Source organism: Echeneis naucrates, chromosome 6, assembly GCF_900963305.1.
Source record: "Echeneis naucrates chromosome 6, fEcheNa1.1, whole genome shotgun sequence".
Classification (NCBI taxonomy): Eukaryota; Metazoa; Chordata; class Actinopteri; order Carangiformes; family Echeneidae; genus Echeneis; species Echeneis naucrates.
In genome coordinates, this window is record NC_042516.1 from 19,791,030 (window position 1) to 19,817,782 (window position 26,753).

The 26,753-nt window shown below is 43.8% G+C and overlaps 1 protein-coding gene across 1 annotated transcript in view; it reads right to left on the reverse strand.

Annotated features, from left to right (window-relative positions):
- The window catches only part of iglon5 (IgLON family member 5), an 87,155-nt gene that overhangs the window by 6,890 nt on the left and 53,512 nt on the right, over positions 1-26,753 (reverse strand). Inside the window, exons 2-4 of the mRNA XM_029504493.1 lie at positions 7,641-7,719; positions 4,337-4,569; positions 2,671-2,790 (exon numbers count right to left, since the gene is read on the reverse strand). Coding sequence (XP_029360353.1) covers positions 2,671-2,790; positions 4,337-4,569; positions 7,641-7,719 — 432 coding nt within the window. The remainder of the gene's footprint in view (positions 1-2,670; positions 2,791-4,336; positions 4,570-7,640; positions 7,720-26,753) is intronic.

The following is a 26,753-nucleotide window of genomic DNA, read 5'->3' on the forward strand; positions in this document are numbered from 1 at the left end:
CTGGAAATAGTTGCCAACAAACACAATAATGGCTCGTCTAATGTTTGCTTGACAAATTATGTATCATCATCTTTGAGTCAGCCTGGAAATATAAGACTAGGCTTTTAAAATGTATGCTTGTGTTTAGGTCTTTTCATCGCCTTGCCATTGTTGCAGTTCAACACAAGCACGCTAACATTTATGATAAGCAACCGTTACATGTTTTATTAAAATGCAGGGAGGATACATTGAGCTGGACATTTTACAATGCTAAAAAAATAAACTTGTCGCTGTTGACTGGATGCGTACGGATCATCTGACTCCCCAAATCTCCCTGAAAATTGGCTTCCAAGCCCCACATCAAGTCACATCTGCACCTCATTAACTTTACTCAGAATATATACCAGCCCACAAATGCCGCCAAACCGTTTACTCTGGCTTCACAGCCCACCCTGCCCACCCTCCACACCACGACTGCCAAATTATTTAACCAGCATTGCCAAAGCCTGCCTCCTGTCAAATACACATTTAACCTTTATCATACCATAGTATCACTGGCTTAATTTCTGTGCACCAAACTATTACTTTTGCTCCCTATCGCCAACAAGCATCCATTCATGCTAAGCCTCTGCGTGGCTTAATGGATGGAGTGTCAAATGATAAGGCTGTGATGTACCGGTGTCTTTAACTGAATGAGACAGAGCGCCTGTATGTCTCTGAGTGGGTCAACTGATGGATGCCAGTGAAAGTGAGCGAGTGCAACAAATTGGATCTGAGCTTTGGCAAAGATGAGGGACGTGGTGCCTGCGAATGGCACATCATCACAATCTGCATGTTTAGAGGAACTGCAAAGGAGTAAAATCCTTATTTTTCAGGTCTGTCTCACCTCTGAGGTGGTGCAAATAGCTCCTCCCATTTAACAACCTCACGGCACACACACATTTTCCAGCCAGCCACCACATACACTCTCCTCCTCATCCCTCCGCCCCCTTCCCTGCAGTTTCTCCATGCAGTCTCTGAGTAATGGGGACAGATGGCTGGCAGCTTCTTGCTGTTTCTTTGGGCTCCTCCACCCCACCCCATCCCATCCTCCTCCCCGCCCGCTTCTCCGCTGCCCCTGGTCTCCTGCAACTGATGGCTTGGTTGCAGAGACTCCCATGGAATAGCAATGCAGCCCATATCTCTTTCTCTGCAAGCTGAAGGGTTACAGGGGGAGGGAGGAGAGGGGGTGGTGGTGTGAGGGGGGTGGAGAGGGAGGATTACTGCTGACAGAGAAGAAATTCTGTAGGCTTGCAAGTGAGGACAACTATAAAGAGTTTGTGATGTAAGGTTGTGTGTTTGCTGCATCTGTGTGTTCATGCATGCTTTTCTCTTCTCCTCTATTTTGTTTGTGTGTGTGCGTGTCTGTCTATGTGTTTGAGTGATCACTACCGGGCTTGTCCACGCCTGAGGCACTGTATACATTGACAAACACTAACAGTGCAGAGAAGGACACTGGGTGTGCAGCAGGCTAACCCAGGGACACCCTGAGGAGAGAGGAGGAGGAGCAGACCTCTGAGCGAGCCCACGGCTGTCTGTACATACAGCACTACAGTAAGTTGTGCTTTTTTGGCCCAGCAGTATAATTACAGCATTGAATAGCTGTTTGCACTGACCTATTTATTATCGCTGTCTTGCTGCAGCATTTGACCGTTGTTGTCGTTGCTGCTGCTGCTGTAGTCAAGCTACAGCTGAGGCGTCACTGGGCTTTAAATATCAGGGACTGTGCTGGCCCTGATGCAATAAAGAACCTAGACAGAGGCAATCATTTGACCTTCAAAGCAACTAAAAAGTTTAAAACAACACCTCAAGCATAAAGGAAAGCGTGTCCAAACTTTTGACTGGCAGTGTATGTATGCATATCTATCAGTATGTATGAAGGAAAAGGAGACCAGAAGCAGCAGCTGTATTGGCTTAAGGTCTAATGATTACACGAGTTAAGTCTACTCAGAAATCTTGAATCCTAATAGAGTGAATGGTATATTCAGCACATAGCAATTCATGGTAATGTGCCAAATTGATGATACAGCAAGGCCCGTGCAATTCTGATGAACCCTAAAATCGTACAATCTCCAGAGGCCCCGTAATGGCTATTTGCCCTGACTGTGGACGTTAGTTCTGACGAACGCTAATCAAATCAAACGGATTTGACTTTTATCAAGCTGTGCGGCCTGACCACCCAGATCTGATGCTGATTCCACAAACCGACAGGAAGACAAAAATAGCTGATTTATTGCCAAAAGTGGCTGTTAGCGTCAGTTGGCATTGTGATGCTGCTTGACAGGGTGGATGAAGACAGATGCTGATGATTACGGTTGGCGCGGTGGGGATAATTATGTGTAATGTGTGGTTATTTGGGACAAAACATTGGGACATTGGGAAAATGCGGCAGTATGAATTTAAGAAGGGGACAGACTGAACAGCTGGGTTTAAGAATGATGATAGAGGAATGGAGGATAAAGACACGGGCATGAGTTGAATGTTGATAAGCTTTTTGGCTGGAAGGAAACAAAAAGAGAAGACTATAGGAGGCTGAACAGGGTTAGGGATGAATAGGAAGACGGGGGCGGGGCGGGGGGGGCGGATAAAGGTGAAGCTGCGAGCAAGAGTTCTCCGGATGTGAAGACAAGCAAACAAGAAAGGGTGGCTTACATTTCTGGTCCTTCCAGGTGACAGTGGGCTCAGGCCGGCCCACCGCCAGGCAGTACAGGTTTACGTTCTCCCCTTCATTCACTGACACATTTTTTGAGATGTTGACGATCCTGGCCGGCACTGAAAAACGAGATTGTGCTATTAAAATATAACCACACAGTCATCCCCTCCTTTTTATTTCTAATTTCAAATCTCTGCACTTTGGACAGACAAAGCAATAATCAGCTGATTAATGATCTGTGCCTGAGTGCTTAGTGAACTGTGCAACAATATGCTTGACCGTCTACTTAAAATGCACTGAATTCTGAAATGGGCATTAAAATCTCATTCTCCTGACATCTAATCTAATTTGATCTTTAAAGAAAAGCAACATTTGTACATGGTGCACAGATTTTCTAATTTTATTTTTTTTTATTTCTTCTTTTTAAGTGAATGACCACCCCTGAGTACTATTTTGCCCCAAACTCACAAAGTGCGTGTATGTAGTTAGTTTGATAACAAGATGGCCCTTGAATTTAAATGGCCCATTATCATTGTTTTTAATGAGCTTGGCCCTGAGACAATTTTTGCGAAACATCTAGCAAGAATCCTATTTTTCTCTATCTTGCTGGAGTTGAATACTTGCCGCAATGAAGCACAGATTGGAATAGCGGTGAGGCTGCTCCTGCTTGATGCACTGACTTGAGGGTGTAATTATTTTGTGTGATATCAAGCTAGGGCTGAAATTGCAGGCGACTTGGAATTAGGTGCATGCGGTCATCTGTGCCAAGCTCCGGCCCCTGCAGACACTAGTGTTTGTTTGGCTGCAGCGTGATGTGAAAACGCTATTAATGCGCAGCGGACACTGTCTCTGCCACCTGTGAGCTGCGAGTCCTCGTGTTTTCATTCCGGCTGAATGTACCGAATACATCCTGTTAAAAGTTTTCACTTTCATCCTGCTGGTGATGTATAACTGCAATCTGCGGGGGGAAAAAGGTCTGAGATCCATCCTGTGGGCAGTCCTGAGCCAATGCATCATGTCACTCAGGATCAGTCTGACTCTCACTCACTTAGCTGCTGACTCGATGACTGAGCCTCGGTCGTGGTCGTGCACTGTCAGTTATTTAGTTAGGCTTTGTGAGAGCCTCTTGTGTACCTCATTTCTTCCACACTCATCCTCATCCATCTGATCTGCCCATGTTTCTGTTTATGGAGACAAGGAATCCTAACCGAACCTAAGATACTCCAGTTCTGCTTTTCTGTGGCTCCACATCCAAGTTTTCACAGCATAATCAAGTGATTTCAATGTAAGCATAAACACCGATCTTATATCATTGAGCATTAAATGCTAAGTTGTCTGTCAGACATTTTTTAAGCATTTATTTAAAGATGATTTAACAGGAAAGGAACACTGAAACATAACCACAGAAAATCTTAATCACTTCCCCTGATGTCAAACCTCCATCACACCCACTAGACAAGACTATGCTTGCTTGAATGATGAAATGTATAATTAAGCCATTTCATGGATGTTTTTTTTTCCCAAGCCATTTACATTTTTTTTCCCCCCACAACCACAGTGGCAATGAAAGCTGCATGCTCTGGATCTTTTAGGGAAATGGTGGATGTAGTAAATGCTTCACATATGACTGCTTCCTATTATTACGGCTCTAGTTTGGCTGCCGACCTTGGACAATGAGGTAGACGTGGGCGATGCGGGGCTTGTTGTTGGCCTGGAAGGTGCAGGTGTAAGGCCCCTCGTCGGTAACTTGCACCTTGTCAATGTGGATGGAGAAGTCGCTGTTGTTGCTGTTGATCAGCGTCACACGCTTGTCCAGGGACCACTTGTCCGTCCCCGTGAAGAGGATGTTAGAGCGGTTCAGCCAAGCCTTGTGGGTCACCTCCTCGTCGATCTGGCATCTGGGAGAGGACAGGAAGTGCTCAACAGGTGAGAGGTGCAAACACACCAATACACAAAAAAGAGCACACAACTAATGCAAGACTGACTTTACACTTCATGGGTGACTTTGACCACAGCAATGGAAAATATAAGTGCAAAACAAAACCTGTCATATTAATAACACTAAAAATGAATAATAAGAAAAACAAGAATAAGAAAATTAAGACAGTGACATAACTTTGCAATGTACACATAAAAAATACATGTTATATAAATCCAGTTTGCAACTAACTTTCCAATTATCCGCTGAAATTGTGTTGCCGGGGTTAATATTGAAGGTGTCAGTGCTGAGAGGTGTTAAATTTCTTTCACATCAGATCATATCTTGTGGGTCATAAATACATTTCATTACAAGAGGTACGAGTTAGCAGAGAAAAACAAGGGTGACATGGATGAAATAAGAGCCACCACATGAAATATCTTGGCAAAGTGCTGAGCATCTATGAGTCACCCGAAGAGCATCAGTACTCCTGAAAATAGATTGTACAAGTGTCTTGTAAATTGCACCGCTCCCCACAAAAAAGCCCCTTTTTTGTGTCACGCACAAGCAGGCACTTTGGTCCAAATTTATCCATCGGCATTCAATTAGGCGGAAACACAGATACTGCAAATGCAATAGCATCTTATTCACATATTTTTTCTTACTCATCAAACCATTTTCTAACTTTGTGTTCTGTATGTAAGCATCTAAATTCATTGTGCGTCTCCAATCATTAATTTTTTTTAAACCACATTTTGCCCTTGGCCTGTCTCTAACCTCTTGGGTAATGTTGTACAAATGAGAAAAAATGTGTGCATCAGTCAAAATAGGTCAAATCATAAAAATAGAGATCAGTCGGAGGAAAGTATCAACAAGCTGAATGCAGTCGCACTCAGTTACATATGAGGGAGTCGTAGCATGATTCACGGTTTTCACTAGAAGATGCCGAGGAAAATTCAATGCAACCCAAATGCACGGACCGTTGACATATATCATCTCGTCTCGATTCGGGCTTAAAGTAAATTACGATGGATGGAGATATTTATGAAAATGATGACGGGTGTGGGGGAGGAAAATAACAGTGCTGTGGTGAGTAAGGTGGAATAAATCAAATGTTTCCTTTCCAAAAAAGCTGCTTCACAACTGAAGCCAGTGGCCGAATGTGTGACTTCAGTTCTTGGCTTGGCCACTAGATGTCCTTAGCTTCAACTAGTTTGAGGACATGCATCTGTAGTCCTCATGTTTAATTAATATGACCTGGATAAATATCACTGTTGAAGTAGATCTTCGATCACCTGCCAAGTCAGCGGCAGTGACATCACAGTGTACAAAGGAGCCGCCGTACAGATAAGCCTGGAAGTCTTTGACAAACAGGACCTCAGGGCTCTGGGCTGATGGTTCAGACTGACACATGACCTGCAGGTCAAACCACCGCAAGCGGGTTGAGAAGACGAAGGAAAATAGGAAGAAAAACAGTTTTGATTAAGATTTGATTTTCCGTTGGTGGGTTTAAATACAATGTTAATAAAGTAAGACAACCCAGCATGAAAAAAATATCATTATCTGTGTACAAACGCTCTATTAGTCTATTTTTAAAATTAATCACTTCTGTTCTGATGTTGCTGCAGGACTGCACACCCAGAGGAAATAAGCACAATAATAGCATCAAATGTGCCTCGTCTTAATGGCCTGCATCAAAGCCAACACAACAGCATTGTCTCAAGCACAACACGTGTATTTGTGCCACATGGGCAAAAGGGATTTTACATCCAAATTGAGTTTATTTAGGTTTATTTTTTATTTAATTAATTTATTTTTTCTCAGCTATTGGCCTCCCAGAGCAGACTAACCTTGAACACACACACCTTGTTGCAAAATGTAATTAAAAAAAGAAACAAGCTTATTTTTTCTTGTGAACTAATTTCATTTTAATTTAATTTTATGTTTGTTTGTTTTTTTTTACTTCTTAATGCTGTCGTACTTAAATTCCAACAAACGCAGTGATAGCGTCAGACTGCTCACAACCTGCAGACTCCTGTGACTCATGCAGCGAAAATCCAAAAGAGGCTGAGTTCCTGATTAAAATAAGCGTAGATTATCTCTGAAAATGTTCTGTGCTGTGATAATTGTAATGTCACACTACAACACAGCTTTCGTGACACCAAACTGTTACGCTTACGGGAAGTTAGAGCCGCTAATGAACCAAAGTGTGGATGTATTTTGGACTCTGGAAAGAAGCCTTCTTGCTGTGAGGCATCAGTGCTACCCACAGCATCTCAGCGCTGCCCCAACAAATGAATTCATAAATATATACATAAATAGATTTTAGATATTAGATTGATTTGCCTTTGCATAATTTCGACCAAACAGCCTCTGGCTTACGCAACTTCATAATGTGACAGATCAGCATTCTGGTTCTTTTGATTGAAGTTTTAGAGAGATTTGTCTACGTAAACAAACATTGACAGAAGTGCAGTCGGCCTCTGAATAATTTATTTTAGTTAGGTGGCAGGACTTGCTTTTCTTTGAAGCGAAAAAAAAAAAAAAAAGGGGAATGAAAGAGGAATTTGTTCAGAGATCTGGAGCGATGTAAGCCTAAAGGTGATGAAAGTAATGTTGACTCGGATTCCTTTTTTTTTTTTCCCCTCAGCGCTGCCGAGTATACTGCCAAGCCAGGTCACATCCGTGTGAGGGGAAGAAGTGAGTTGGCTGTTTTTCTGCTTCGTTGGCAAGTTCCAAATGGCAACCGTGATTTCTACTTTATCGGTCACAGCTAGGAGGCGTGGCTGGATGAAGAGGACGTCCGCCGGCCCAGTTGACCCGTGTATTACCAATCCGTTTAGGTGAAAAGAAAAGGTGGATGCAGATGGATTGAGTGACATTTGACAGCTATTGTTATTCTTAATCACAACACAAAGGTAGAAAACATGGCACCATATGGGTGTTATGTCACAGAGATTTGGCAAATTAAACTGGCGTGACAGGTGGGCGGGAAAAAACCAACATGTATTTGATGTAATTAGTGGGTGCAGGTGTAGGATCAAGAGTTACCTCAAAGTGACGCTTTCTCCCTCCAACACTGTAATGTTGTCCGGCAGGTGTCCGAATTCTGCTCCGTGCAGACTAGACCCTGCCAAGAAAAACAAGGAGAGACCAATGAGCATCCAGCAATGGCACCAAATTATCCGCTGGTGTTCATCAATCCCAGGTCGGGCACTGGAGGATAAACTACCCCACCAAGTTATTTTCTGGGGAGGGATGTGCGCTGCATCCTGCGTACTTATTTCTGAAAGGAAAGTGATAAATATACTAAACAAAAGAGTCACAATGTCTGCACTGACCCCCATACTTGAATAATGATTTGGTTTTACCCTGCATTCTGGTGGGATGCGCGTTCATTGAACAGCACTGATAATGAGCCAAGGGAAGAGGATTCACGCGGAGCTGCCGGAGCGTGAAATGAAGGGACAGCAACGGTAACAGAAGGGATGCTCCTCCTGCCTACCAATACACACACACACATGCACAGTTGCAGAAGAGAGGCACATGCTAGCGACGGCGTGCACACACACACACACACACACACGCATCCTCGGAGCTGAGTTGAAGGAAAAAAAAAAATTACAAACTTGGCAGCTGTGAGGTGTGTTTGACACACACGGGTGAGAAAAAAAAACAACTTTAAAACAGTTTGAAGTCATTTTTGTGAACTTGCTTGGACTGCGAACAAAGATTACCAGAGACCTTATATGCTGGCAAGGATATTGCCTACTGAGGCAAGTCGCTCCCCAGTAAGACACCTGGCTCTGTCCATCTAAACTCTGCCAACACAGCATGGCACCCAGATACCTCAGCTTGTGCCGTCCCTTCATCTCCAGCAATCTCTTTCTCCCACTGTCTGTAAGATGACCTCAATATCTCAATAGGGTTTTTCACTGCAGTCCGCAGCCTTAGCCTTAAGGTTTAATAAACAGCGACTTTATGAAATGAAGCTGCTGCAGTCAGGGGCTAAGAAGCACCTCGACGTTTGTTAAATCGCTGCACAAAGTCGGAGACACACGAAGCATGCAGAGTGGGAACCACAAAGAGATGAGGCCCGAGATGACATGCAATGCGCCAGTACACGGACAGGAAATGTGGGTTTTAAATCAAAGGAAGACTCGTGGTTTGATTACAAAGAATAATGAGGGAGGCCTCAGAATTATAATGCACATCATGGATTGCTAATCAAAAGATTTTCAAGCTGCATAGAAGAAAGTCCTGCAAAATGCCAGCGCCACTAAATAATAATTTATCATCTTTTAAATAAAGATTAATTATGCCTGTTCTTTTTTTCTGCGTGTGTTTGAATGTAAGACAGAGGGCTGGCATACCTGTGTGGACCTGCCACAGTATATATGTGCTCTATTCATTCTATTCATGTTCATACGCGTGCAAGTTAATATGCATGAGTGTACGCGTTGCTCATGGATGTGTGTATAAGTAGGCACGGTGGCTGAGGCATCTGTTGCTCATAGGTGTGAATCTAGACATTTATTTGCTCAAATACCGGCGCAGAGCTAGAAAAGGGGACAAACTAATGATGCCTCAAAAGAAAACTGGCCCTGAAAATCTCCCGCTAAAAGCTGTAATCGCATTAATGGGTGCTGCTGCTGCTGCTGCTGCCACTGTTGCTGTGCTATCTAGGCCGGCCAAGAAACCCTGCACTGGAACATCTCTCTCTCTCTCTGGAAGCCTTGGGGGAGGGGCGTAGCACATTAACCATTGTGTCCGATGTTGAAAAACTGTCCCCAGCTTTCGTTTATCTGTGGTTTTTACAATAGAGCGATGTTGCGCAGCACCGCTCTCCTCGCGCTTCCTGTCCCAGACTCAGACAGTCCTCCGCTCAAGCCTTCAGCTGTTCCCTTCCAAGTGTTCTGTACTCTACACACCAGACTTTATTTAGGTTAATTCAATTCAGTTCCAGGGCTTGGGGCTTGGAGACGAGTGTGACACGCTGTCATAGATACACGCTTCCCCATAAACGCAATTACAGACCCACACATAGAGAAAAGACGCTGTATCACATAATGTAACCACAGGGACACACATGCAATGGAGACACACACACACACACACACACACACACACACACACCCCTTTTGATTGAATGAACGATGTATGCATACGCTGAATGCTCCAACAACATTGCGAAGGTTACAAACCAGCGGGGAGTTATTCCCATTTCCCTACTCAATTCCCATTTTCACAGCTCGATTGGCACCTCACATTCTAAAACCTGTATCGCCCTGCCTCCGCATCCAGGCGCCGCACAACGTGATAACCAGGTCAACACATACAGCCCACACTTCCTCTCAACACATAGGAACGACCAGGACGGCGCAAGTTTGCACGCATATATGCAAACACGCTCGTCGCTGAGTGAGGCAAAGGTCTTGTCTGAGTTCATTGTGGCAGCAAACACAGGAAAAAAAAAAAAGAAAAAAATAATGATCACTTCACATCCCCTGTGGTAAACACGACATCTGGGTGCACAAAAGTTGAAATGCACACAGGGGAGACGCACACATGCATGAAAATTTTGCAATGACTTCCTTTGATGTGTTTGCAGTTTCATGACCTCTTTTTGACCTCTAATGCTCACTTTGAACACTCATTCCACAGTGACCACGTTGCTTTGACCTTTTCATCACTAAAGCTGCTCGCACCAAATGTCACGTAGTGGAAAACAGCTGAACCAGAAGCAGTGTCTGTATTAAGAGACAGGAGAGCCCCTCCTCCTGATCAAAAATTAATTCAGGATGGTGCTTGAATTCAGAATCGCTGTTTCTCTCACTTATATCCCAAACATTGTGTGAGATGTAATGAAATATTTCTTGACATTCATTGCTTAGCAGCTGGGTTGTTTGCTGTTAGCCATGACACATAAGGCTGGCTATATGCCGAGAACTGGCTGTAATGAAGTGTGAAAACATACACGCAGATGAGAAAACAGAATTCTGGTCACTCGAATCGCTGCCATGAGCTGGTGTTCCTCCACCAGCCCGCTGAATCGCCTGAACTACGGTCAGCATCTCCTCTTTGCTGACCTGCAGAGTTTAACAGCGGCTAGAAATGTTTTTGCAGAACATTATGATGCCACAGCGAAGGTGACCTTTGAACATTTGGATGCAAAATGCGACGCCACCTTTTTGATTTAAAAACTGCTGCTTTGAATCCTCACAAATTAGCCCTTGCCACACTGAGGTTTTCTTTGAACTGGAAGAAAGTGTTACTGTCGGAGGAGAAAGCAGAGAGGAGGTGGAGCTGACCTGCTCTGTAGGGTTATGGTGCAGTCTGTCGATCCAAACACAAATACTGCTTTAATGTTTATTTTCCTTCAAAATTATTATTATTTTTTTTTAAACTTAAATACAAACAGACTTTAGAAGCAGTGAAGTTGCCTCGTATTGGTCAGTAGACATTAATACGGTTTTAAGGCTCTTCAGCGTTGACTTTACTTACTCCATTATTATGTACCCTCTTTGTGTTGTGTGCTCCAACGGTGACCTCTGACCTTGGAGCGAAATCAAATTGAAAAATTTGTAAAAGTTTCCTTCAGTCGTTACTGAGGTATTTCACTCACGAGAACATAATGCTCCGGGCACTGGCTGTCAAAGATCAAAGATGTCCTCTCTGCATCATGAAAATGTGTACCAAAATTTCATGGCAGAGCTGAGATATTGTACTCTCTGGCATTGCCTTCCCGAGAGTTATCCCATAAACAATTCAATCTTGACATATGATGCAGTTGTTTTCAGTTTCCTTGCAAAACGATATACCAAAATTTAGCCAACACAGTTGCACTGTAGTAAAACTGTGATGTGAACAGCGATCTTCCATACGGAGCCGAGCGGTTCTTGCTTCAACGGGTAGACGGATGTAAAGTGCGCATCTGCAGCGTCTCATTTACGGGTGAGTGGGAGTGTTGGGTGTAAAACAACACAACGTAAACATCATCTGCCTTAATGACAGCACGTCTCCCTCCCTTTGATGTACTCCGCATTATTTATCCCTTTCAGGCAATTAATTCAAATCTAGCCAGCCAGACACAATGGACATGATCAAACAGAACAGTAATGAGTCCAGAGAGTGACCTGAAGTGGCCTGTTGCATTAACCAAAGCACAATCACTTTTAGCTCCTTTGAGCTCCTTCTCAACTCTCCCCTTTCTCTCTGCTCCCTTTCGGGCATCAGCATGCAGACTGATGAACTTCACCCACCAGGATTCAGGAGTCTTGCCCACAGACACTCTAGAAAGGATGCCGTTTGCCAAAAGAAAAGCTTAAACCGGTGGCGACGATTTAAAGTGTGAAAACGCAGAACAAAGTGAATTCCCTCCCACTTTGCTGCTTCAGTATACAATTTTACCAAAAAATAAATAAATAAATAAATAAAATATATAAAAATAATAATCCAGTAGAGATTAATATAGGAGAAACCCTCAGCCTATACAAAATGCTGCAGAGCTGACTTTGAAAGGGGACGTGATAAATAACCATGCGAGAAGTGTGCCGGCGGAGAACAGTGCAGTGGCCCCTTGAGTCGGCGTGGCCCCCGCCGTACTGAATATCACTGCGCTGTGTTGTCTACGGCAGCTTTGGTCGTGCCTTGGCTGCTGGCATCTTGTCCTTCCTATGACCTGCTGTTTTTTGGCCCACAAATGGAACCCCCTACCTTCACGGCATACATGTCCACACAAAGACGCACAACTCCATGCACACTTGAACGCAGTCCAAACGCTGCACACAGTATTGAGCCTTGGGCCTGAATCTGTCTGGCATTTTTAGGAGAATAAAGTGTTGCAGACATGCCTGTTGGACTACAGCGGGGAAGATACACGGCTGACAGACCATTAATTTAACAAAATTCCTGCTCTTCCTTTGCCTCTCAGTTCTGCTGCTCTCCGTCCTGCAAAAGCAGGAATCTATTTTGCTCATTTGTGGATAACGCTCTACCTTTTGTCGGCTCAAAGGTAGATACTCACATAATTCTCCACGCTTGCTGTCCACTGTTTTTGTCTCTGTGCTCCACTGCATTGTGTCTTTTATCTGGGAAAGCGTTGCAAGGCTGTTTGTTCGGTACCCATAAGACATCTATTATGTGATTTGTATTCTCTTGACTTTTACATGTGACTGTTTGTAATTACACTTGCCACTGGCAGACACTTATGAGCGGATCTTTATTGAGCTGTACAACTTTAGCCTGCACAGTCCTTGTGAAGCTGTCTTTGTACTGTTCATCTATTTTGCATTGCCCTTGACGATCAAATAAACAGAGAAGGGAGGGAACGCTCCTTCTGAAAGCATGATTGGCGTCAAGACAGATAACAACAGTGGCTGTAGTGAAACCCATAACAATAATGTGTTTTACCAGGGGCCGTCGTGATTTTGAATTCCGAAAGAAAGCGAGCGGGGCATTGTATGAGGGTTGGGAAGGAGACCTGAAAGAAGGTAGGCAGGGTGAGATGAGGTCCTGAAAAAAGGGAAGCACTGCAGTGGCAGAAGAAGAAACAGCATTACTAGATGGTGGAAGCATTACTGGCGGTGCTATTTGCGGGTGCGAGTTGAGTGGTAGAGTAGCATTGACGTGAAGAGGAGAGGAAAGTGCAAGGACGCAGTCGGTAACGCTGGGGCAGGAGAGCAAAGAGAAAGAAAGACACACCCGCATAATTAACACAGGCATGCTGCAGCCAATTAAATATTTACAGAGGCACTTCCCTCCGACACCTTGATGATGAAGAGAGGCAGCCTAAGGATTATCAGATGCCGGGAGCCTGAAGCAGGAGACAAGGGGCTGGGGGTGGGGGATTAAACATTAACCGGCACAGATATCCCTTTCTCTTGCTCGTCTGATCCCATTAACTCTGGATGGCCCAAATCCAACCTTGTGTCCACCTCTCTGAAGTCCTGTCTTCCAACCCTCCTCCTCCTCCTTCTGCCCGTCTTCCTCTGCACTCCACTACTTATTCAGCCCCTCTACTGCCTATTGATGAAATCTCTGGCTCTGTCCACCCTCAGCACCACCTGTCAGGGACAGAACAACGGGAGGGCAGGGAGAGAATGATGGGCAAGGAGTGAGAAACCACCTGGACGCCTCGCTCAACAGCACAACAAGATGGATATGCAGGTTGCCTGCTTTTCACAATTGCAGGTGAAGCAAAATGGATGTCCTCAGGATTCCACTTGACAGGAAATCTAAGGAATGTCAGAGAAGTCACAGTGAATGAATTGTTTTGAATCTGTCTGGTAAAGATTTTTTTCCCCCCTATCTCAGACTAAAATTTTTTTTCCTGACTGGAGGATTGTGGAGGAATGGTTGAAATTAGTGTTTACCTGCCCGGCTTATTTCAACATTAACTGCTCTAGTGAGCTCATTTTGGGGACATCAGGAGGACTGGTTAGACATTCGGCTGTTCATCACTCAAGGTCACATATTTGCCCGGCCTCACAGGACCCCAACACTCCAGCTATTCTGTTAGACATACAACTGCTAACACAGCTTGATCTCAGAAGCATGCCAACATGTTCAGCATTCACAGAAAAGCAGGGCATTATCCTCGGGTGTCTAAGTCGGCCTTACCAAAGATGTGACATCTGACCCTTTTTTTTTTGTGTGTGTACACATGCTGCATCCGTAATTCTGCCTCTGGCCCCCTCCCATCCAACGCCACCTCTCTCTCGCTCTCCTCGTCTCTCTCCCACATACTAATCCCTCTTCACACATCAATCAATAGAGCACTGCAGAGTGCACAGAGCCATACAGTACTCAATGCAGCAGTTGTACAACTTCAATGGGCAGCCACAGATCTTTACCATTGAATCAAGCGTGGCTAGGGAGAAAAGCAGAGCGTGCTGGAACCACGGACGAGCCCCACTTTACTTTCTTTTACCCCCCATTTTCCTTGGACTGATGCCTAAACCCCTTAGCAGTCTTGAAATCAATACAGGAGTTAAACTGTTACTTCCTTTCCCAGTGAGCATGCGTGCACACACACACACACACACACACACACACACACACACACACACACACACACGTCTTGCACAAGGTCCTGTAGATTCTCCTAAATACACCCTGTGCACTGGTAATTTGACAGATTTGTGGGCAATTGCTGTCACTGCTTTAAAAGTAAAGCTTAAAATAATGATTCACCCCAAGCAGCTCTGCATCCAACTTCCTCTGATAGTAACATACTTTACAAGTAACAAAAAGGAATATAACACAGCAGCACCGTGCCCTCTGTGATACCGCGGTAAACCTCAGCTGTAAATTCCCATTTTAGTGCCACGGGTTGGTAAAAGCATACAGTAAGGGTACATTAGCTCTACAGGGTGAAATATTAGCTATGTATTAGCATGTCACTGTCTTTCATTCACATGTATTTTACTGGGAGTTACGACAAAAGAAAGAATTATGTACATTTTTTTTTTAAGCCACCTTATCAAACAGTGCTCCAAAATACAGTGAGCGTCTGCCGTTCTACTCACAGACCCACTGACCTTAGAAAACCTTTTTTCATGAGATCCACTCACACATACTATAAAATGAGCGGGACTCGGTCTCGAAAGCACACCACACGCCACAGGAATCGATCACAAGAAACACAGCCAGTGTTTTCCTGATCGGACACTCCTATGGTGAAAATTTAGTTGACGTACATTTCGGTACAAAAACCACTTCGTTAAAATCAGGGGAAGGTGATCTCCCATCACTAAATTTTTCAAATGTGGACGGACGGTTTTGCAGAATATGAAAACAACAATTGGGTTTAGGCTCAATACAGTGGACCACTCCACTGTCATGAACTACATCAAAAAAATAAAAAATAAATAAATAAATAACCTTGTGGACAAAACAACTTGAATAACAAGTTATTAATTATGATTACTCTCACAAATTAATTTCAAATCATTACTTTGATCATAGAATTCTTTAAAGTGAGAGCACACTGTGTTTATGTCAAGTGGGTTGAAAGAAAAATGTCAAAATAAAATCAATAATAAAACATGAAATATATTGCGGTCTTCCATATTTTTCCAATGTTAACAGGAGCAGGTTTCCGATGCTATAGGACTGAGCAAAAATTTCCAGCCATACAGTTAAGCTTCCAGCACAGTGCCAAGGCTTACGCTATAGTTTACACTTGAGCCTCTAAGAGGCTACAATAAAAACAGCAATTACTGGGCGATAGTGACAGGAGACAAAGGGGCGTAATGGCATGGGAGCAGTTATTTTCGATAGGACCATTGGCTGTAAAGTGGAGTCAAAAAGAATGAGGCATCAAAAAGTCAACTGAGTGTTTGGCAGTATGTGTGTGAAATGGACGACCAAGTAATACCAGCTGCCAACAGTCATTTATGGCATACTTGAAAAATAGGTGTAATGAGGAAAAAAGAGTTTGATGAGAGCTTGAGAATTACTGCCACTGTTGTTAATCCGGACGTTGATTTACTCTGAAAAGAGCTGAAATCATACAATTTCCATCAAAGGCAAAAGATGGTGCACTGAAAATGCATTCAGTCAATTCTCAACAGTTTCAAATCAACGTGGAGCTGAATAAAAGATTTCATTTAGCTTTTGTCTTTGATTTCTTTTTTTTTCGGGACGCATAAGCCTTTACAGCACCACCACTGACTTAGCTTTTTCATTTTCCTCCCACCATTCATTTCATACCGATAATGACATATTTCTGTGGAAATATGCAAAATATGCAATATACTCAAACAGCATAATAAGGCCAGTTAATTGTGATGACTGAATGGAGGGATATTAGCCGCTGTCTGAAGCCATCATGGTAATGAGCAATCTAAAATAAGTCATTCTTTGTCCCTGCTTTTTGCAAACAGCAAAACAATGGGGACAAACATTTTTGCTACAGGAGAGCAGCAACATTTTTGCATCAACACACTTCAAGTTCAATGAATGCGCGGACAACTCACTGCACTGCTGGAATGTGACACACCTGGGTAGATTGTGAGCACGTGTGTATCTGTGAATTCATGAATGCCTCGATTTCATGATGGAGTGAACAGTTTTTGAGCGTGTGCTCGTCCATCTCAGGGTTCGTTTGTGTGCGTGTGGCGGGGCTGATGTTTTGTCCAGGACCTGTTGGTCAGGACTACTGAGCTGCTCGTCCAGTGGTCCCGCTACCTGCACTACGGGAGGGGAGGGGGGGGGGGGGGGGGTGAGGATGAAAGGAAGCAATGCAGCTGGGGAGGGAGAGAGGTGGAGGCAGCAAACGAGACAGAAAAGAGGCGAGGGAAGAGGCTGAGGGCCAGAGCCCAGGAGTAAGGTGCTGTCAGGATAATTCACAGCAGCAGTATTTGCTGTGATGAACAAAACAGAATCACCCGAGGGAACAGAAATCAGCTAACACCTGCTTAGGAGCAAGCTCCTGAGGGAAGCAGTGGGAGAAGGAGGAAAAAGCGAGGGAGGGAGGGAGGCATGGTACAGTGAACTAAGATGCTGGCAAGTACAAATGAAGTAAGCATCAGCACACAAGTGTGTATGTGTGAGAAAGAGTGTGTTCATGTATTTTTATGTATTTGCAAGTCGGTAAATCCGTTTGTGAATGTGTGTGTCTGTGCGTGCGCGTGTGAGAGACAGAAAGTTGAAGTGTGCGTTTTTGTGCGTTTGCATACTTCCGTCTGTTTGTGTGCAGTTGGATTCCGCCTGGCTGTGCCCACAGCCATCCTTACAGCTGTGGATGGGGTTCATTTGCATTCCGAATCACTGCAGCGCTGGCCACTGTTGCTCCACTGCTGTGACTCGGCACCGCTAGCTCCTGCACACATAGCCGCCGTGCCAGTTGTGCTTGGCTACAGCTGTGCCGAAGAGCCCCGTGGCAGGCTTTCAAACCGCCAGCATGAGCTCCGGCCCTCCGTCTGTAAGTTGGAGTGAGTTTGGTTGACGTCATGGCGGACTACCCGCTAGAGCGCGCTCTCCTTCCCTCTCCTTCCTCTCTGCATCCTTGTCATGCACCAGATGGAAACCGGATGACACCCAGCTAGATTTTGGCACTATCGTCTGCTGCCACTGCTCAATTACAGGAAAGCCCCAACCCATTCTCATGACAGCATGATAGTTTTGCTCACATGCTCCCCTTTCTCTTTTCACCTTGCTGAGGCACCTGAGTTGAAAATATAGCTTGCTTAGAAGACGAGCATCCCTCTTTTCTTTACTCTCCGACCCCTTCCTTCAGCCCGGGTGATGACATGCTTTTGGTATCGCTCTGAAAAGGCCGGCGCATTAGAAAAGAGCAATCAATAGAGAGCCCATTTAATCTTTGCAGCTGAGCAGAACTGAGAGTGATCTTGAGTACGACATGCAGGATAAAAAATAGAGAGAATGCAGAGAATAAAGCAAAGGGAGACGAGAAGAGAGGCAAAGGTGAATTAATGTGTCACAGTCTCTTTGAGGAGGAAACAAGCATGCAGCCAGTCACTTGGGGCGAAGTTAAGCTGTGTGGTTATGTCAGCCTTGGTGGACTGAGCCTCTGATGAATCTGCTAGCTCATGTTCCTGAAGAAGCTGTTTTACCAAAGCCCGGGGCTTGGAGCGGAATATGAGGAAATCAGGGGCATAACTAAAGCTGTGACAGAAGTAATGTGTAATTAAATACAGTGCCACTGGCTAATTTGCCTTTCATTTATCTCTGTACATATCTCTACCTCTGCAGTCTTCTCTTATTGTGGTTTCTCGCAGAAAGGGCTGCACATCCACCACTGTGGAGGTTATTAATCTTTCAGTGCACTGTTACAAACATAAACAAATTCCTAAGTCACCATAAGTTATTAGAGGGCCGTCTCCTTCGAGCTGTTTGAATTGGATTAATGCTCCTTTATGTGGAGCACAGAAAATGATCTCTGGCTCCCCTCTCCCTCATGTTTGAATGAGCTGCAAAAACAATTTTACTACTGTGCCACAAGCATACGCAGATCACGTGAAGACTGCAGACGTTTCTCACGCACCGGCACGCGCACACAAATGGAACATTATAACTGTCGATATCCAGCAGCACAAAATCCATTTGTTCTTCGAGCGTGTTACACTTTGCAGCAGAAAATACACTGGAAAACAAAGGCTTATCATAACACTGTCTTCCTCAGACATAAATTGAGATATTAATAATAAAACATGTGCAGCTGCAAGGATGTGCTGTACGGACGAAGTAAAAGTGAACGCGCGCTGTCACTCAAGTGAAAGTTTAAGCTTTGCTGGAAGAAATAGTTCACAAAACTAACCGAAACTTTGAAGTGGAAGTAGGAGTATCTTCCTTTTAGCGCGTATGCTAGTGCCGCAACAAAAAATAAAAATAAAAATAAAGGAATAAATTTAGTCTACATTCAGAGCAAAATGCACTAAAGACAGCTATCAGACAGCTTCTTCAATCTCCATGCGATTCATTATTACTACTCAGCAAGTGAGCGAGTGAATGTGTCACCGCCAGATTGCTTTTTAACTGATAATTTCTAACCTTTTTGTACAAGCTGTCTCATTATCCTCACTGACTCCATACTCCGTCTGCATTTGCTTCATCCGCAAATGAACCAACAAAACATTAACCAGATGTTTATTTCCTGCATTTTCACACGAGTCTGGAGCAAAGGATTAAAATCAACCCCCTGAGACGTAAGTTAACCTCCAGCAAGACATGATTGTGTCTGAGTCCGTGCATTCGGGGATTAAGGGGGAGAGAGAGTTAAAAACATTTATTTTCCACAAAGGAAAGATGATGGAGGAAATTAGGTGAATGTTCTGAATGGGAAAATAAATCTACCCCCTTTCTACTCTTGTGTAACTGAGTTAGCTTATTTTGAGGTATGACAGATTTGTTCTAGTGTTCCCACTTTTCTGCAATCTGACTAATCTGCTTTCATTAAATCCACAGAATTTGTCTGATTTTAGAGCAAGTGAGTGGCATTGCAGATGGAGAAAATATTACTTGTGTCCTTCAAACATTTTCTTAACCTGCCCTGAATTCTGTTCGACCAACATTTACCGTCTGCTGAAATAATGGTCTCTCAGTCTATGCAGATTTTTCCCTGTAAAATTGATCGGCCTCAGTGCAAATTGGTGAGTCTAGACAAGAAAGAGCCCTCTGCCGAGTGTTTTCCAACGAACTAAAACGGCAACACTGATTATGATGTCGATTTTGTACAGCTTACAGCTGAAAAAAATGTTGCTTGCAACTTTTGCGTCACATCGTAACAGCACTTAAAACTTTCCCCAGAGGAAGAGGAGGACGTAAGAAAAGAAGATGACTGTACGATGAAGATGTAATACAAGAGAGAACGGCAGCTCGTTCTCGTTTGCTCATGACCTTTTCTGACCTCACACCTCCGGCCTACTGTTGTACTTCCTCGCGCGGTTGTCAGCTGTACTTTTATTAGGGCGACTTCTTCTCACTTTAAGCCCTCATGCACTGAGCTGGACACATTGTCAGAATATAAATGAATTTCAATGCTTTTCACAGACTCCTTTTCCAGATTTCAACCTATGTATTTGGACATGGCTACACTGTTGGCTGAGTTGTCTCTGTGTTCATGTGTTCGTGTAAAGAGGCCACGACAACAAGGTCAAAGGGTCGAGTCTTTATGTACCTTAGTGTGTGTTCAATGAAACATAAGTAGTTTACATCTATATCTTGTGGCTGTTTGCTAGAATGCTGTCTGTGTCCTTTTCTGTAGTTGTGGGTCAATAAAAAGCTTAAACTGACCTTGACTGGGACAAGGAATGATTATATTTGCCTTGTTGATTAATAATCATTTTCTATTTTTATCACTAGGCTGATTAGCGTCTGCTTGTTTAATCTATCAGCCGAAAATCAAATGCATTTCTTCCAAAAAGTCGTTTGTCTTGCTGCATTAAACATGAACATAGATTTTTTTTTTTTTTTTTTTTTTTTTAAATATATACAAGGTACGTGAGCTAAACCCCGGAGCAAGCTCATCATGCTTATAATACTTTGAACCATCTCCATGCTGAAAGGAGTGATGCTGATGTGTAATTTTCTCTATGGAGCAGTCAGCCGGTCTTAGCATGGTATCATGTTTGTAGCCAGCAGGTCCATGTCAACATTTAGTTGCTGGAAACATTAAGTCGTTCATCCTCGTGCCACATCGCGACAGCGCAGAAATCCACTCCATCTCCCGCCTTAACTCGTCTCTCTTTCCTCTCCTGTTGCCCGTCTTCTTTCAGTCCTCCTCGCCTCATCTCCTCACCCCTCACACTTTCTTATCTTCTCACCTCCTTGCTCATCTCCTCGCCCCTGCCATGCCACAGTTGATCTCCTCCACCCTCTAATTTCTTCCACAAGCCTCCGCGATCCCTGTCACCTCACAGGCCTCGTGGGAATGGTGAGTCAGTGCTTCAGATTGATGACGATGTAAGAACCGGTTGGGGAGAGTTGGGATGAGGGGAGGTGAAGGAAGGTGGGAGGTTGAGGTGGTGACAGGCAGAAAGCACTGTCAGGGAATACTGAGAAAGTCAGAGAGCGACACGGGAAAACGGAAATACAATGAAGAGCAGAATAGAAGGGCTTCGGGAAAAAAAAACAGAATGACTGGAAAAGTGAAAGTGAGACAAAAGCATCTCGGTGGACAAGCAGGACATCCCCTTCTACCCGTGAGTCTTTGGGTACATGACCTCTGCTCCATTTAATCTGTCTCTTCCTGTCACTTATCACTGCAGATTCTGTCAAATAAAGCTGAAATACCAGGGAGCAATTGCCACAGAGGCAAGCCAGAGACACAACAGAGGAAGGTAATGGATAAAATTGCCAAAAAAAAAAAAAAAAAAAAAAAAGGGGAGGGGGGGGGTCGGGTTAGAAACGTAGGAAAGTGATTGAGAGACACGGCTTTTCAGATAAAGACAGACAGACGTTGTTTGAGATTTAGTGCAGATGTGTGACACAAATCCTGATCTTTAGTCAGACTCTGACAGGCACAAAGAGCATCTTGACGCCCCGCAGAGGCCCCCCTCCTCCCCTTCTTCCTCACCATCTCCCCCCTCTTTGTTTCCCCTCTCCTCAAGCTCCTCTGTCTGTTCCTCTCTGCCTCATTCCTCCATTTGCTTCACTCCGTTCCCCCAGTTTCTCTTCTGCCCTGCATCGTGTCTCTCCCTCTTTTTTTTTCCTCACCGCACTTCCGCCTTCTTGACTCAATTTCCACACTCTGTCCATTCCTTCTCCCTCGTCACCACTATTCTACATCTCTTTGACTGAGGTATTTCATTAAAAAGCTTCAAAAGTCGGTTTCTGCTGCCGTGTCCACTCTCTGTCCCTCCCACAGGGGACTTTTTCTTTTTCTTTTTTTTTTTTTCTTTTAACACCACTTCTCCCTTGCCTCTATCCACTAATGAATTTTGGGCACTATTCAGCCACAGATGGTGCAGCAGGCAGCCGCTGGCGGCAGCGCTCTGGCTTAACAAAGAGGGGAAAGGAGAGAGAGAAAGACAGAGTGCTGCACCGTCTGCCGTCACCTCTTTTAAAAACTCACATCACTGACTATGCCCTCACCTAAACCTCTCTTCCTCCTGTGTCCCATGGAAATACTGATGCACACACTCCAGCCAGGCAGCCGGCGTGTCCACCCCTCACCTATTCACTTTTAATGTTTTTTCTCTTTTTGCTCTTATCTGCACCGCTCTCTCTCCACACCACCTTTTTTATGATTTTACAGTGGCTCTCTGGTTAATTGCAAAGTCTTGTCTCTTACTGGCAAGCTCAAAACCTCTTTCCCTGCAAGGGAGCCTTCAGGCAAAGAAAACAACCCTGGAGTTGTGATTCTCTCTACATCTCTTTAACCAGCACCGCACTCTAATCTATGTTTTCTTTCTTTTTCTTTTTTTTATATCAACTCACACACGTTGCATGTTTCTTAATTTTTAATTAACTCTGCATTTGGTCTCTAAGAGCCTTATGGGTATCGAATGGGGGTGGGGGGGTGAAAAGGTGCATAAGATGGTGAAGAAATGAACATGATGAATAAATGAAGCTGTGATTTATTCAAATGTGGAAAAAAAAAAAAAATCTAAACGATTACTTCTTTTCTGCCAAGCTTCAACCTCATTATAGTAGTTATGGGGTTTGGCCTCTGTGCAGGGTCAACAGATTAACATGAGGGGTCATGAGATGTTTGCAGACTAGACAGGAGAACCAAACATATTTTGTGTTTACTTGCACAATGTACTGCTGTTTTTTTCCCGGCTTTCGCCTTCTTTGTATGAAATACTGGATACTTTGACCTCTTCGTCTCCACTCAGGCCTTCAGTATGATTTAAATGAAGTGATGTAATAAAGAAAACCAGCCTTTCCTGAAGCTTCCCACTATCCCACTAGTTTGCAAGACCATATAATTTTATGGGATCAAAAGTTTGGGAACAGTGAACAGAGACTCTTTTCTTCATTTGGTAAAAATTGTTTTTGCTATGACTTTACCAGGGAACAGGCTCAATAAATCAAAATAAAGACACGTTCCCTGCAGCCTGTTTCTGCACTGAAGACTGGTGTAATCAACAGCTGAGAGCTGCCTGACCCTCAGCTCTGATATCATCGTGCAAATACTGAGAATACTGTAAATACGGGGGCATCAGAGGGAGGACTGTTCACTTGGTGGATCTTGTGTGGGCATCCTTACATGGTCAGCATGTCTGGAAGGTAACGCTGAATGATTTATGAACTCTGGGAGATTTATCATGCTCAAACTCAAATTCTCCATTCTATGGTGAACCTGTACAGAGAGCTATGTATAGCAGCAACGGGCGTTTAGGTTAATTGTGCCAACTCAAGGGCATCCCAGATGTGTTGCCCTTCAGAGTTGTGCCAATATAAATTTGAAGGCCAAGCAACCCTCCCCTAATCCAAAGCCCTGTCATCACCTTTGCTCCCGTTTCCTCGCTCTTCCTGTCTCTCTTTTTAAGGTATATCTCTCCCCTCTGCAAAGAAACCGCCGCGTCGTCGTGATAATCAACATCTCCTTTGACAACGCTGGTTGGTCTCAGAGCACCGGGTGAAAAATGTTCTCCCACGCAGAGGTCAGAAGTGCACCTCCTCTGTCTAGTCATAAACTTTTTGGGAAAGTGTGCAGCATCACCTTCCTGTGCTTTTGTTCTCTTGACATTTTAGATAAAGTACTTGCGATAAAATGGAAAGAAAATAATAGCCAGACTCAGGGGTTTTCTGAATGTTCGGGGGAAACAACTCAAAGTATTGATGTAAGCTTGACGTTAGATCTGTTCCCCCCAGTGTTACATGATTTTCTGTGCACCTGCTGCACTCCACTTAAAATCTCACACATTTTCTGGAGGTGTAATAGCTGCTGACACATTAACAAACACACATGCATATATATGTATCCTCTATTACTCATTATCGCTGTGTGAATACAGTATATAATGTTATATTAAGTGCAAATAACAAGTAAGAAAAATTTATTTATACAGATCTTTCCTATAACTAACAAATGCTCTGTCGTAAAAAAGGAGATAAAAGAGACAAAGAACAACAGAACAAAGAGAATTATGTGTGCAAGTGTAAAATCCACCAAATAAAAGTGATAAAATCAAGAGAAAGCCAAAGAAAACAACATGGCTTTGAGATATTCAATAATGTTGTGCAGTGATTTAGCGTCTGTGAGACTTTATATCAGAGAGCACAGATGGGGACGCCTCTTTTTGGCTAATCCACTGCATTAAATACCTTAAATCAATGCACTTGATCCCATGGGTGCAGAAGCTTAGAATTCACAGCACAGGGCAATTGAGCACTGCTCATTATGCATTAATTATTTTTAATCAACTGATAACCATATAAAAAAAACAAGGTTTTCCAACTATTTCATTTGGTCAAAGGGATTAACCATTAAAACCTAATCATTCTCATGATAAATGACTTAAACCATTTTAAGGCTCAAACTCAGCCCAGCAGAAAAAGAGGCAGTGTTCCCTGATTTTAAGTGAACAATAAAAGCTGAGGTTTTAAAGGATAGTTAATCACAGAAAAAAAAAAAAAAGGCATTTCGGACCAGTTGCTGAATGTCTGCGACCTCAGATATCTGTCTTCATATTGTCCGACTCAAAGCTGGCCTAAACTGAAAGCAGATGCTCGCACTTCATCTCCTCTCTTCCCCATATTAACACATCAGACTCCACCCTGGCTCGCTCACACGGGCCTCGTTCCCTCCTTCCACTTCTCTCCTAGAGGAATAAACAAATCACAGAACAAGTTTGGTCCAACTTCCCCCCCTCCTCCATTCATCTCTCATCAGTCCCTTCTCCCTTTTTTTTTCTCCCTCCATCGTTCCCTGAGGTGGGAGGCTGTGCGGGGGAAACTGACAGCCATCACTGCATCGTTTGTCGGCTTGGCTGCTAATCTGCATGGCGTTAATAATTGATCGAAGCCTGCAACTGCAGACCTATGATGGACTCTCTCCCCTCCGTCTCTCTCTCATTCGTTCCATCTTTTCTCCTCCGCCTCTAAATATACTCCCACTTCACTTCCCCCCATTCTATCAAATGCATTTCTCGAGCATTTTTCTTCATTCTCTCTCTCTTGTAGAATCTACTGAACCATTCCAAATCTTTCCTCACGCTGTCTCTTTCATACATACACAAACACGCCGTGGCCGCCTCTTCTAGCTGTGAAACCTTTGCATCTCTTCTTCAGCTTTCCATCCACCTGTTAAGTTTTTCAGATGAGCCCCTTTTCCCCGTTGCTCAGCTGTTTCCACTGTGTGGAAGTGGCTTTATGCATCCCTTCTCCAATAAACAACACCTGAACTATGCTATGTCAATGCCGCGCCACCTGTCCTACCACAGGCTGCACCACATTAGACACATACAGGGGAGCGTATGTGGAACACACACACACACACACACACAAACACACCCAGAAGCACACACAATTTCTTACTTGACAACATAATCCTGCCATGCTGCTGTCTGTGATTTATGAGACCCAGTTAAAAGGATGTGAGCCCCCCCCATTACAGACTCTCTCTCCCTTTTTTTCCTTATATGTCCAACAGTCGTGTGTGTGTGTGTGTGTGTGTGTGTTTGTGAGGGTGTGGGTGCATCTATATGAGCCGCAGGGCGAATCAAGTCACTCGGGTCCCCCCTGTGATTTCTAACCACAAGCTCTTGCACCAAAGCAATGCAGTGCTCATCACTCACCTGCCTAGTGTGGCTGTGTGCACACACACCATACAACACCCCAACACACCACACAACCAACCAATACAAGTGCATGTCTGCTAAAAAAAAAAAAAACTACACACAGACTCACACACTTTCCTTCTCTATTCAAATACATAATTCAGAATATCTTTGGACATGAATGCAAATGAGCCAATTTTGATGACTGTTTTAATAAAATCACCAAGGTTACTAAAAAAAAGGGAAAAAACAAACAAACCAAACACTAAAACAAAACTTGCATAATAAGGAAATAACGACAAACACAAAATGTAACTCAAATACAATCATTAGCACAGAACAAAATAAAACAATTTCTTTCCTTTTCCGTGACCATGTGATTTCAAAAGGCCTAATTGTTTCCAGTTTCTTTCTCTGCACTGCTTTTATCGCAAATAACTAAATAATGTGAACATTCTTAAGTTTCACAACCACAAAACTGTCGACACACTTCTGGGACGTGGCGCTAGAAAAAGAAGCTCAATGAGGGGAGTTGTGCAACGGTTTCTCACAGATTGGAGGGGGAGGAAAAAGAGAGTAACATGCAAGACATCTTAAGAGCTTCAGGCTGACCAGGAGCCGCCATCTGGAGTGGTGGTTTTAGTCTGTAAATCAAACGCATTAAACCAATCTGGATAAGAGGGACACCCGCAAAATGGATATTGTTTGCAGAGACTTCACGGACAGATGAAGCCAAAGTAGAGCTCTCTGGGAATGCAACCCATCAGTTTGTTTGTAGGTGACAAACTAAATGGCATAAAAAAAGATGTAATACGGTGCCGGCGGTAAAATATGGTAGAGGTCCTGTCATGCTGAGGGGCTGCCGCGCTGTCGCTGGTACTGGAGGTAGTGAATGTATCAAAGCGACAATGAAATCAGAAGATTACCTTGGCATTTTAGAGCAAAATGTGTTACCCAGTGTCAGAAAACT